This window comes from Sinohyriopsis cumingii, unplaced genomic scaffold, assembly GCF_028554795.1.
Source record: "Sinohyriopsis cumingii isolate HCF-2022 unplaced genomic scaffold, ASM2855479v2 utg001993l, whole genome shotgun sequence".
In the NCBI taxonomy this organism is placed as follows: domain Eukaryota; kingdom Metazoa; phylum Mollusca; class Bivalvia; order Unionida; family Unionidae; genus Sinohyriopsis; species Sinohyriopsis cumingii.
In genome coordinates, this window is record NW_028316098.1 from 372,826 (window position 1) to 385,938 (window position 13,113).

Sequence of the window (13,113 nt, forward strand, 5' to 3'; positions counted from 1 at the left end):
TATGTCACCTCTAGGTCTGCTCTACCTATGTCACCTCTAGGTCTACTCTACCTATGTCACCTCTAGGTCTGCTCTATGTCACTCTACCTATGTCACTCTAGGTCTGCTCTACCTATGTCACCTCTAAGTCTGCTCTACCTATGTCACCTCTAGGTCTGCTCTACATATGTCACCTCTAGGTCTGCTCTACCTATGTCACTCTAGGTCTGCTCTACCTATGTCACTCTAGGTCTGCTCTACCTATGTCACCTCTAGGTCTGCTCTACCTATGTCACCTCTAGGTCTACTCTACCTATGTCACCTCTAGGTCTGCTCTACCTATGTCACCTCTAGGTCTACTCTACCTATGTCACTCTAGGTCTGCTCTACCTATGTCACCTCTAGGTCTGCTCTACCTATGTCACCTCTAGGTCTACTCTACCTATGTCACCTCTAGGTCTGCTCTACCTATGTCACCTCTAGGTCTGCTCTACCTATGTCACCTCTAGGTCTGCTCTACCTATGTCACTCTACCTATGTCACCTCTAGGTCTGCTCTACCTATGTCACTCTACCTATGTCACCTCTAGGTCTGCTCTACCTATGTCACCTCTAGGTCTACTCTACCTATGTCACTCTAGGTCTGCTCTACCTATGTCACCTCTAGGTCTGCTCTGCTTATGTCACTCTAGGTCTGCTCTACCTATGTCACCTCTAGGTCTGCTCTACCTATGTCACCTCTAGGTCTACTCTACCTATGTCACCTCTAGGTCTACTCTATCTATGTCACCTCTAGGTCTGCTCTACCTATGTCACTCTAGGTCTGCTCTACCTATGTCACCTCTACCTATGTCACCTCTAGGTCTGCTCTAACTATGTCACCTCTAGGTCTGCTCTACCTATGTCACCTCTAGGTCTACTCTACCTATGTCACCTCTAGGTCTGCTCTACCTATGTCACCTCTAGGTCTGCTCTAACTATGTCACCTCTAGGTCTACTCTACCTATGTCACTCTAGGTCTGCTCTACCTATGTCATCTCTAGGTCTGCTCTACCTATGTCACCTCTAGGTCTGCTCTACCTATGTCACTCTAGGTCTGCTCTACCTATGTCACCTCTAGGTCTGCTCTCCCTATGTCACCTCCAGGAGTATAATGACTGCCCTACTGAAAGGATCAGTTTCTCCAAACAAGAAGGTTGCATGACCAAAATTATGCATCTAAATTCGTGTTAAAGAGGCCCCTTGACTGTTTCCTTACCTGCAAAGCCAGTGAAAGCTACAAGATTATGCTGTCATGAACAGGGCATGGTAACTGTCTTGGCAGCTACTAGTAGCCTAATGAGATTCAGCTTTCTCCTATGTGAGGCAAGGTTCCAACAAAGAAGCTGGAAAGCTGGCCTCTCCTTGATCATGAATCAGAATGGATGCTGAGCTTGCCCAGATTCTCATACTGTTTGCATATGGTAAAACCCCCTTACCATAATGCAGATGTGGTCGTGGACACACCAATAGCAAAACCCCCCATACCATAATGCATATGTTGTCTTGGGCACACCAATAGCAAAAAATCCATACCATAATGCATATGTGGTATTGGGCACACCAACAGCAAACCCCCCTTACCATAATGCAGATGTGGTCTTGGGCACACCAATAGCAAAACCCCCCCATACCATAATGCATATGTGTTACTGGGGACACCAATAGCAAAAAACCCTTACCATAATGCGTATGTGGTCTTGGGCAAACCAATAGCAAAAAACCCATACCATAGTGCATATGTGGTATTGGGCAAATCAATAGCAAAAAACCCTTACCATAATGCATATGTGGTATTGGGCAAACCAATAGCAAAAATCCCTTACCATAATGCACATGTGGTATTGGGTACACCAATAGCAAAAACCCCTTACCATAATGCATATGTGGTATTGGCCACACAATAGCAAAAAACCCTTACCACTATGCATATGTGGTATTGAGCACACAATAGCAAAAAAACCTTACCACTATGCATATGTGGTATTGGGCACACCAATAACAAAAAAAAATCTTACCATAAAGCAGAGCTCCAATGATTGTGTCCTCTCCTGACTTGAACTGGCAGCTCACCACAACTGAATTGTCTGACAATATTAAACTGTCTTTCTTGTATGTGCTCTGTCCAAGCATGGAAGGTTTGGAGAATAGTCTTCATTTTCAGGAAAACAATGTATAAAGTCCACTTACCCCTTTTCATCAAGAAGGATGGTATCAGGTGTGTTCTACAACCTGTCGTACAGATTATGAATTATGGCTGGGGTACTTTCAAAGGTATTCCTTCAGCCAGACACTCTCTGTCTTGTCTATGAAGCAAGAAGTAGCACATTTCAGTTGAGATCATAATGTGCCTCATGTGTTTGTTTAGAACATAAACCAGATTAAGAGGAATTAGAAATTCCATATCTTGATGAATAAAATGCTATGAAGGGACAGAATCTAACTTTTCCTTACAGTTTTAATGTCTTGGTGAAGGTACACCACAATAGCATAAGTGAAGGACTTGTGAATGGATATATGCAAGTAAACATCAGGCAAAGTTGACACTGATAATGTATTCATTGCCTTGCACCAACATACACATCAATCTTGCCCTCTCCATTTTGAAGTTCAGGGTAGAAATAAACTGACTGGTTTCAATTTCCCTTTCATGACCAGAAGAGTCAGACTAAAAGTCTGCAGAGTCTGGTTTCCAGACTAAAACCACTGCACACTTTATGAACAAACAATATCACCTTCTTTAAAAGGTCCACCATTGTTGGATTGCTTGGGACATACATTATGAAGGGGTATGATCAACTCAGGTGGGGACCAGATAGACAAGATCCAAAGATCTGCAGCCTCTCCAAAACAACTTAGATCATCTTAACATTTATTGGAAAGAGGTTGATACAAGTCTGGTGAAACAGCAATCATTGTCAGTTGGCAGGAGGCTTGATGGAGAAGAAACTTTTTTCTGTCCCCTCCTGTCCTGCCTGCAAAAGTTTGAGGCATACAATCAGCTATAGTTCACTTGGCAACTGAGATGTACTCCTGTGGTCTTATTGTCCTTCTCTGATATGACCCCTGATGAAACCAAGATAAGGTAGGGTCTTGCAAAAAAAACAATAAAGTGGCAACACCTGTGGCACCTGCTTTCTAACCTCAATATGGTCCCCAAATAAACCAAAAGGGAGAAAACATAGTGTTGCTGCATAGTGATATTTGACTGATTAGGAGCATCTCCTCTTATCAAACTTAGATTGTAGGAAGTCATTAGGGTATTTGCCATTGTACAGTGGGCCATCATGATGACATCTATGTCAGTCTGACACAGTGATTCCACAGCTAGATGAAAGATGGTGACACTAGGTCAAGTACGGAGGAAGTAGACATGACAATCTCCACCAATGCTGATATGGCATCAACATATCTGTCAATCTTTTATAATATTTTGCCATGTCATCACTATGCATGGTCGGGTACCTACTTATTGGATATGCTAGTGAAGCTGGCAGTTGACTAACATGCGGTTTGACAGACTAAAATAAGTGAGTCTCACTTGCTAAACCTGTACACGGGTTGACTAGACCATTTGATGGCAGCTTGAATGGCTTTTGCATATGTTATTGGAAAAAGGTCTCGGTGTAACTAAGGCCATACACAGGATGCAGGAAACTTGTGCCCAGTGGGCTGTGAAAAGGGGAATATCTACCCCAGAATCCTCTAATTTGTGAGTTTGCTGTGTAAGACATTGCATATGCGACTCTAAGATAGCTTGTAACAGCTTCCACAGAAACTTATGCCACCAACACCGTCAGCACTATTTAGGGAATTAGGGGTGGGGTGGCACTGTCCTCCGTAACACTAACTATTAATTCTGAGGCTGGATATAGACTCAGAAAATTCTAGTCTGATAATCTGGAACACCACCTATTTTCATGGCCCTTAAGTTGTTGCTTCATAACAGGGGTTGGCAAACTACAGCCTTTGAGGCAAAATCCAGCCCGCTGCCTCTTTTTGTATGGCCCACGAGCTAAGAAATGATTTTACATTTCCAAATTCTTTAAAAGTATGCGCTATAATGGAACGGAAGACTGCCAAGTTTCGTGATGTTGTTGAGACTGAGGAGGTGCGAGAAAGGTCGTATGGAGCACTACTGTAACTTTGCATTCACACGCTGATTGGTGGCAGCCTCTGCTATGACATTATGACACCACGCAGTTATAATTTAGCAGTGTTTCCAGTGCCACGTGTTCGCTGTTCTGCGACACTATGTTCTCATTTTACTACCCGTGCATAGTAATCATATCACTTTCAAAACCAGAAAAGAAAAGTGGACTTTGAATGTCATGTTTGTATGGCAGAACGGAATGTGAATTACTTTGTTACAGAATCAGATGATAAAGCATTGTGTTTATTGTGCAATGACACTATAGCTGTACAAAAAGAGTACAATGTTCAGCGTCATTACAAGTCAATGCACTCAAAACAATATTCTCAACCCATAGGAAAGCAATGATCAGAAAAATTGGAAACTTTAAAACAGAATATTTCATCACAACACAATTTCTTCACGAAAATGAAAAATGAAAATGAGGCTGTAACTAAAGTAAGTTTACAAATAGCTCATTTGTTAGCTAAGGAAGGAAAACCATTTACTGATGGTGAGTTAATTAAAACATGTTTGATTGTAGCAGCCGAAGAAATGTGTCCAGGGAACGTGGATTTATTTAAATCTATCAGCCTTTCAGAGAGAACATTTGCTCAAAGAGCTGAGGAAATTGGGACCAACATCATTAGCCAATTAAATAGCAAGACAAATAATTTTGAGTGGTTTTCCTTGGCTCTTGATGAGTCAACAGATGTTACTGCTACTGCTCAGTTGTTGCTGTTTGTTTGAGGAATCAATGCTGAGTTTGATGTTACTGAAGAATTAGCTTCTATGAATAGTTTGAAAGGTGTTCAAAACCTATGATCATTCACTGTATTATTCACCAGCAGGTACTTTGTGGGAAATATTTGAATATATCATGTGTTCTTGAACCAGTTATGTCAATGGTGAACTTGTGCATGGGTTTGAGTCTCGGATTCAGCTGATATGGGTATGTGAGAAAGCTTGCCAGTAACTTCTCGTGGGTCAATGGTTCTTTCCGGGGTTTCCCGGGTTCTTCCTCAACCAATTATAATGGCTGCCATGTATAGCCTATCATGTGCTGAAAAATGGCGTTAAACCCTACAACAACAACAACAACAATCACTCCTGTGGACTTAACCATAGTCAGTTCTGTGATTTTTTGTCAGAAATGGAAGGTGAATATCCTGACTTGCCCTACCCTACCGCATTTTGATGGCTCAGCAGTGGTTAAGTTTTACTGAGATTTTTTTTAACTCAGAGGAGAGAATGAAATGTTTTTAAACAAGAAAAACAGCTCTAAACCACTATTATCAAACAATGAACGGCTTTGGAAATTAGCTTTTGCTGCAAATATCATAGGATTTCTTAATGCATTCAATTTAAAACTGTAAGGCGAAACAATGCTCATTTTGACAACTGACATTGATTGAGTCACAAATCACGTCAAGCTGCTTTGTGCATTTCCCATGCTGTCAAAAGTTAAAAGAGGTGAAATCTCCATTCCCACACAAATTTGCAGCGGATATATTTTCTGAGCTCAAACTACAGTTCCAGCAGCGTTTATTATATCTTGATGCAAACACAGTAAGCATTTCCATATTTCAAAATCCATTTGAATGTACAATTGAGGAGCTTCCACCTAACCTTCAATTGGACATGATTAATCTGCAGTGTGATGACAAGGCAAATTTCAAGAGAAGAGTCTAACAGACATCTATAAATGTCTTCCAAGCAATGAATATGGTCAATTAAGATCATATACTCGGGGATTTATATCTTTATTTGGCAGCACCTACCTGTGTGAAAAGACATTTTCAAAGCTGAAATACGAAAAATCTCAATACAGGTCAGCATTAACAGATGAACATTTACAATCAATTGTGATGATATGGAGTACTAACTTTTAACCCCCATTTGGTGAAATGCTATCTCAAAAAAAGCAATGGCATTCTTCTCAATAGCAGAGCTGTATTTCAAACAATTGTGTATTATTACGTTACATTTTGTTAAATAAATTTGTGAAAAATTGTTTTTTTTCTTGTTATTTATATAAGACAACTGACATAAAAATTCTTGAGTTTAACCCTTGGCCTGCGAATAATGTGGCCCCTTCTTTATAACATCCTCTTGGACTGCAAGCAAAATCACAGCATGGATGCAATTATCAGTGTTTCATCAATGTCAAACATCAAAGACAAAGTGCATACAAAATATAAACTAAGTATATCCAATCAAAACTTGCATACCAAGAACACCTATAATAGAAATCAATAACTGTACTGTAGTATTTGCACCACAATTTGAAGACACAATGGTGAATGCTGATATGTGAGCCTTACCGGTTGATACCACATGGACAATAACAACCAGCACAAAAAAATTAGAATAAATTCACTGAAAATATTGTTGAATACTCAGGGTATATCAACCTTACTAAAACAACCAAAGTTATTAATGGACGGTCTCAAAACCATTAGAAAAGAAACTGGATTCTGAAAACAATGTTTGTAGTTGTGATCACCAGCTTAAACTGATAAGCATCTAGGAAATGGGTATCTACTTAGCAGAGGAAGGGGAGGTAATCTGTAAGTTATTTCCCTTTGTCTACATGCTCTAAAGATGAAAAGTTTTCTTACAATTATTCAGAGGGCTCGATTTGATGATAGCAGTTTTGTTTCCTAATGTTAATGTGATCAAGTAATGTATTTGATTGAGAAACACTTGTGCATAATTCATTCTGTTTAAGTCATTATTAGATTCAGTGCATGCCTGTGGTAGATAAGTCCAGAATGAATACGTGTGATACAGATATTTGGGAATGCAATATGGAAATGTTGTTGTTGATTATTGAACAGCACATCAATAATGCATTAATGGGTAATATGATGATAAAAAGCACTTGCAAAAGTTCAACTAATGACGTGTACATATGAACTCACACAAATGTGGCCCAGATGTCCATACCATATTTACACTCAACTGCAAACAGCATAGACCCAGATCTGCCATCACATAATGTGCTAGTAGACCAGGGTCTGTGTTGTTCATTTGAAATATAGAATGCAAAATAAATTTCACAGAATTTGATCAGATGGTGCATTATGTAATGTAAGATGCTCATAGTTTGATGTTCCTTGTACATGAGCTAATATGGTAATCATTATCTCTGACCACCTGCATTGGCATGGTGGAACATGGGGGTAGCTTTCCCACCAATGCTTTCATTATCTCTGACCACCTGCATTGGCATGGTGGAACATAGGGGTAACTTTCCCACCAATGGCAAAACTTTCCCACCAATGGCACCATTGTCTTCAGGAATATGAAAATTCTGCATTAAAATTCTATGTTCAAATTTTCACATGTCGGATACAAGCAGGTAGATCAAGCAATGGATGCAGGTGGGACAATGAATTCAACAGAACACTTTATTACTTGCTGTTTTGTTAATATCTCTCATCATTGCTGCCATGGTTAATTAATTAATTAATTTCAAACATTTGTAACATGTGTAAAATATTGTTCCTAATTGATATTATATCTACATGTTCATTTACTGATTCAACGATTATTTAATTTTCAAAAGTCAAAAATAAGACTTAAAGCTAGTGAATACATGTACAAGACTAATACTCTGGATTTGTTCCAGTACTCAAATTCTGGGTGGAAAATCACATCACACCACCCACTGCAAAAAACAGAGAGAATATAGGTGGGAATTACTGAATATGATCAGCATTTTTGTGCACTCTGTTGATACTCTGGTAAGACTTTTAAAAGTTAGCATGAATTTCACAATCATATACCCTATAATATTACTTGTAACATTTTCTTTCATACATCAGAGCTGTTTTCATAATAGTTATTTGCTGGCAATATTTCTACACTAAAGATTGCCTTTTGGAAAAAATTTGTATGGATATACATTTTACATATACTTAAGATTTTTAAATATCCAAGTTCTGGGAGGTTTTATTCATTGACGCAATCCAAATTTTGATGTAATATTTACTACCTTGGAATGTTTGTGTAGTAAGCATAGATTAGATGGAAATTACTGAGATCAAAGTAAATATAATTCCTATGTAAAGATAATGAGATAACTTTCTTTAAGTATTACATCACATTTATAAGTGAGAGGTCTTAAGGAAATGAAAAAATGAAGACAAATGGTGTGTGTGTGTGTGTATGTCTGCACATGTATGTCTGTGTGTGTGTGATTAAATTACTTAATAAACATATTTTGCCTTACATGGAACTATATGTATATGCAAATGTAAACACTGTGAACATAAGCTGTTTGAATATGTTGATGACGAACCTCATTTGAAGGACTGGAGAGACTCTCATACAATGTTTTGGCTTGATGGAAACATTTACACGATGCAGTGTACAGATCTTCTGCTGTAGGTTCTGGTTCATATCTGCACAAATCAGTCATTTCCTGTCAAAAACAACAAACAGAAACCAGGTTATTAAAGCTACTTCCATTGCTCATCAAGGCAAATCACCTCTTTTTACAAACTTCCTCCTATCCATATTGCCAGATTGTTAAGTTAGGAATCAAAACCCCATACAAGTGAAATATACAATGGGTCCTCCTGCAATAAGTTTGGACATAAAATATTGAAAAATCTCATTGTGTTGGTAACTTTTGGATACTGGACTTCTAAACCTCCTCAATCTGAACTCTGGGAAGGGTTCCAAAACTCTTGCAGATTGCAATGGCAACCTATACATAAAGTTCAGTGAATTTCCACTGAGCAATTTTGAAGGAAACTGAGTTATAGGCAGATGGATGGTTAGATAAATAGAAAAAAAAGCATCCCAATGTCCTCTGCAAATATGAAATTTAAAATTGTACCTTTTTATTTCAAGCATCTGAAACTTGATAATGACAAAATATATTGTAATGAATGGTTATGATGGACTGATTACGTAGCGTAGTTACTTGTACATGAATAAATTTCAAATTTCCTCGTGTTTGTCTTCTCTTTTCTTGTTATCTTATTTACAATATAACCCCCATTTTGTTATATGCACATAACTGGTATATTACCATGTCAATTCTATTTAAAACTGTGATCATTTTAGTTTGTACAGCTATGAGTGAGTCGATTTTCTACAAATTTTTAAGTTTGCACACTTGCAAATGTTTTCGAGGATTTATTTCTCACAGAAATTGAAATTCCTTCATATGTAACTTTGTTTATGACTGCAAATAGAAGTATACAAAGAAAAGAAAAACATCTCATTGGCATGGCACATGAGCAACGGCATGCCAGTGCCTCTGGAAACTACTATTTTAGAATATAGGAGTTTTTCAAGAAATTCAAGAGCTTTTCATGGGAATGTTGTTGTTATTGGGTTTAATGCCATTTATCAGCCAGTTATAAATGGTGGTCAGTATAACTAGTGGAGGAAGAACTTGGGGAAAACCCCAGGAAGAACCAATGACCCAAAAGAAGCCACTGGCAAGATTTCTCATGCATTAACATTAGTTGAGCCCAGGACTTGAACCCACACAGACAGATGTGAGATGACAGTGATCTGTAATGGTGAGCACTTTAGATCACTCAGACACTCGGGGCCCCAGCTTTGCAAAGAAACCCTCACCACAACTTTTCAAGGTAACATGTCAAATTCAAGGAGTTTTTCAAGGTTGTATGAATCTTGGAACTTAATAGTATCATGTGGTAGTTTGTGGTATGGTTCTTCATCTCTCATATACACATCATTCATTCATATATATATATATATATATATATATATATATATATATATATATATATATATATATAAAAATTATTTTTAATGTATATTTTAAAAAAATAAACCTATAGAACTTGATTGAAGATACGTAACTGATGGACCATAGTCAGCTGGTTTGTTGTTAATGGACCATGGTCAGCTGGTTTGTTGTTAATGGACCACGGTCAGCTGGTTTGTTGTTAATGGACCATGGTCAGCTGGTTTGTTATTAATGGACCCATGTGCCTTTGCCAAGGACATACCATAGCATCCAACCCAAGCTGGCATGGGCAGTTGTGTCCAACATACCTTGTACTGCTGTGTGTAGGACACCATGGGTGGTGTAGCAACCAGTCTTAATAAGATATGTGTCAACCTACCTTGTACTGTGTGTAGGACACTGTAGGTGGTGTGGCAACCAGTCTTAATAAGATATGTGTCAACCTACCTTGTACTGTGTGTAGGACACCATAGGTGGTGTGGCAACCAGTCTTAATAAGATATGTGTCAACCTACCTTGTACTGTGTGTAGGACACTGTAGGTGGTACAGCAACCAGTCTTAATACAATATTTGTGTCCAACATACCCTGTACTGCTGTGAGTAGGACACCATGGGTGGTGCTGCAACCAGTCTTAATAAGATATTTGTGTTAACATACCTTGTACTGTATGTAGGACACCGTAGGTGGTACAGCAACCAGTCTTAATACAATATTTGTGTCCAACATACCCTGTACTGCTGTGAGTAGGACACCATGGGTGGTGCTGCAACCAGTCTTAATAAGATATTTGTGTTAACATACCTTGTACTGTATGTAGGACACCATAGGTGGTAGAGCAACCAGTCTTAATACAATATTTGTGTCCAACATACCTTGTACTGCTGTGTGTAGGACACCATGGGTGGTGTAGCAACCAGTCTTAATAAGATATTTGTGTCAACATACCTTGTACTGTGTGTAGTGCACAATGGGTGGTAAAGCAACCAGTCTTAATACAATATTTGTGTTTATTTACCTTGTACTGTATGTAGTGCACCATGGGGGGTGTAGCAATGTTGGAAAAGGGAACAAATCTGTGTGTATATCGCACTTCCTCACTGTCAAATTCAAAGTGGGGCTGCTTCATCTTGCTTGCAAGTTTTAATCCAAGCACTGCCTAGAAAAAGAAGTTCAAAATATTTTCATTTTTAGCTGCCATTAAATCTATTTAATTTCAGTTGTTTAATGTACAAGGATAAAAAAAATCAATCTTTTGGATAAGTTTAACATGCTGAAGTAATAAGATATATTAGCCATAACTAAAACACCTATACTTACATAGGATTCACATCCAACTGCAAGACAATGCAACAGCAAATCAGGGTCTATGTTGTTTATTATACTGATTACTCATAATAAAATACATGATACTACAAGGTTACTAAGGTAACCTGGTAAATGTTAAATATTCAGCCTTCCTCCTTATTTAAACAATCACAAAAAATCATATTACCTAAGAAGAAACAAAATGCAGCAGTCTTAAATAAAGATCTATTTCAGACTTAAATGTACAGAGGGCCCGAGTATAAATAGTTTCCTCCACCACCGACCCACCTTTTGATTGGACTGGTTATCATAAATCCCCTAGAACAATCTAGATAAGCACCAAACTAAAATTTAGCCTGACCCCCTAACACACACCTTTTATTCCTCAACAGCCATTAGCAGAATCTGCCCACATTTCTCCTGCTGATCATTTCAAAACTATTTATATTAATAACCTGACCCCTAACTCAAATCCTAAAACCATTTAATACATTCAACAACCTCCTGAAAATTATCTCTTAGTTATAATTAGGAGTAAAATCTACCAATAAGCATACACCTGTGCCTAATCAGCATCATGCAGTGTGTCTTACTGTCATGTAGTTTGTATTGTTGTCATGTAGTTTCTCATACGGACATGCAGTGTGTCTTACTGTCACAAAGCTTGTTTCATTGTCATGCTGTGTCTTATAAATAGTTTGTCTTATTGCCATGCTGCGTTTCATACTGTCATGTAGTGCCTTATTGTCATGTAGTTTGTTTTACTGTCATACAGAGTGTCACAAAGTTTGTATTATTGTTATGCAGTGCATCTTACTGTCATTTAGTTTATCTTATTGTCATCCTGTGTGTCTTATTGTCATGTAGTTTTATTGTCAAGCAGTGTATCTTACTGTCATGTAGTTTGTCTTGTTGTCATGCAGTGTGTTTTACTGTCATGAAGTTTGTTTTATTGTCATGCAGTGTATGTTAGTCATGTAGTTTCTTATTGTCAAATGGTGTGTGTTACTGGCATGTAGTCTGTCTTACTATCATGCAGCTTGTCTCACAGTCGTGTAGTGTCTATTTTCTAGAAATGCAAAGACATGCATTATAATGAGGGAAATCTTCAGTGTTTGGAGGTTAATTATTATCATTACCTTGTAATAGCCCCCAAACATCTGTTGCTGAGCCTGAGCAATGGTCATCTCCTTGTTCAGTGTTTTTGTTCTCTTTTTTTTCTTGCTTTTCTTACTGCTCCTGCCTTTCTGGTGATCTGCAAAACACAGTCAGGTCTACATGCATGGATATGAGTGAAATTGCTGACCACTCAATCTCAATTCCAGAAAACTTTTCAACCATGTTCTCCAACGTTTCTCTTCAAATTCATGGTATGAGATGGCAGCAAGTGGAGTCTATTTCTCTGCCAAATTCTCAGAAAATTATCTGGCTATACAAATCAGCTGGTGGAGTCTATTTCCCTGTGAAATTCTCAACTGATTTGACTGTACAAATCAGCTGGTGGAATAGACAAGGCTTGACTCATTTATTTAGGTGCTCGTGTTTATACTGCCAATGTGTCAAAAGATGGTTGGAGAATATTGCTGCAGATATACTTGCTCATATGTGTCAATGTAAGAAGTCTATTATATCAGAAATTTCCAGATCTGAGAATCCTGGAAGGTTTTGTAATATCACAAAGCTCAGCACTATCACCAAGCATCATAATTAGGAGGTCAAAGGTCAGAGCTAAGGCATTCTTAGTTGCACTTAACTGACAAACATCTCTCAGGAACAGGAGCTTTCAGGCCATATGAGATTCTCAGAGGATGCACCATTTCTCTGTCTAACGCATCCCTGTAACATGCTTAACTTTCCTTCCAAGATGATACCCATTTTTATACTTTTGGTCAGCCATGACCTAAATATGTAATAGCTATT

The 13,113-nt window shown here is 38.2% G+C and overlaps 1 protein-coding gene across 1 annotated transcript in view; it reads right to left on the reverse strand.

Moving 5' to 3' along the window:
- The window catches only part of LOC149771293 (N-alpha-acetyltransferase 35, NatC auxiliary subunit-like), a 96,558-nt gene that overhangs the window by 6,523 nt on the left and 76,922 nt on the right, over positions 1-13,113 (reverse strand). Inside the window, exons 16-18 of the mRNA XM_089948662.1 lie at positions 12,333-12,448; positions 10,904-11,044; positions 8,456-8,578 (exon numbers count right to left, since the gene is read on the reverse strand). Coding sequence (XP_089804788.1) covers positions 8,456-8,578; positions 10,904-11,044; positions 12,333-12,448 — 380 coding nt within the window. The remainder of the gene's footprint in view (positions 1-8,455; positions 8,579-10,903; positions 11,045-12,332; positions 12,449-13,113) is intronic.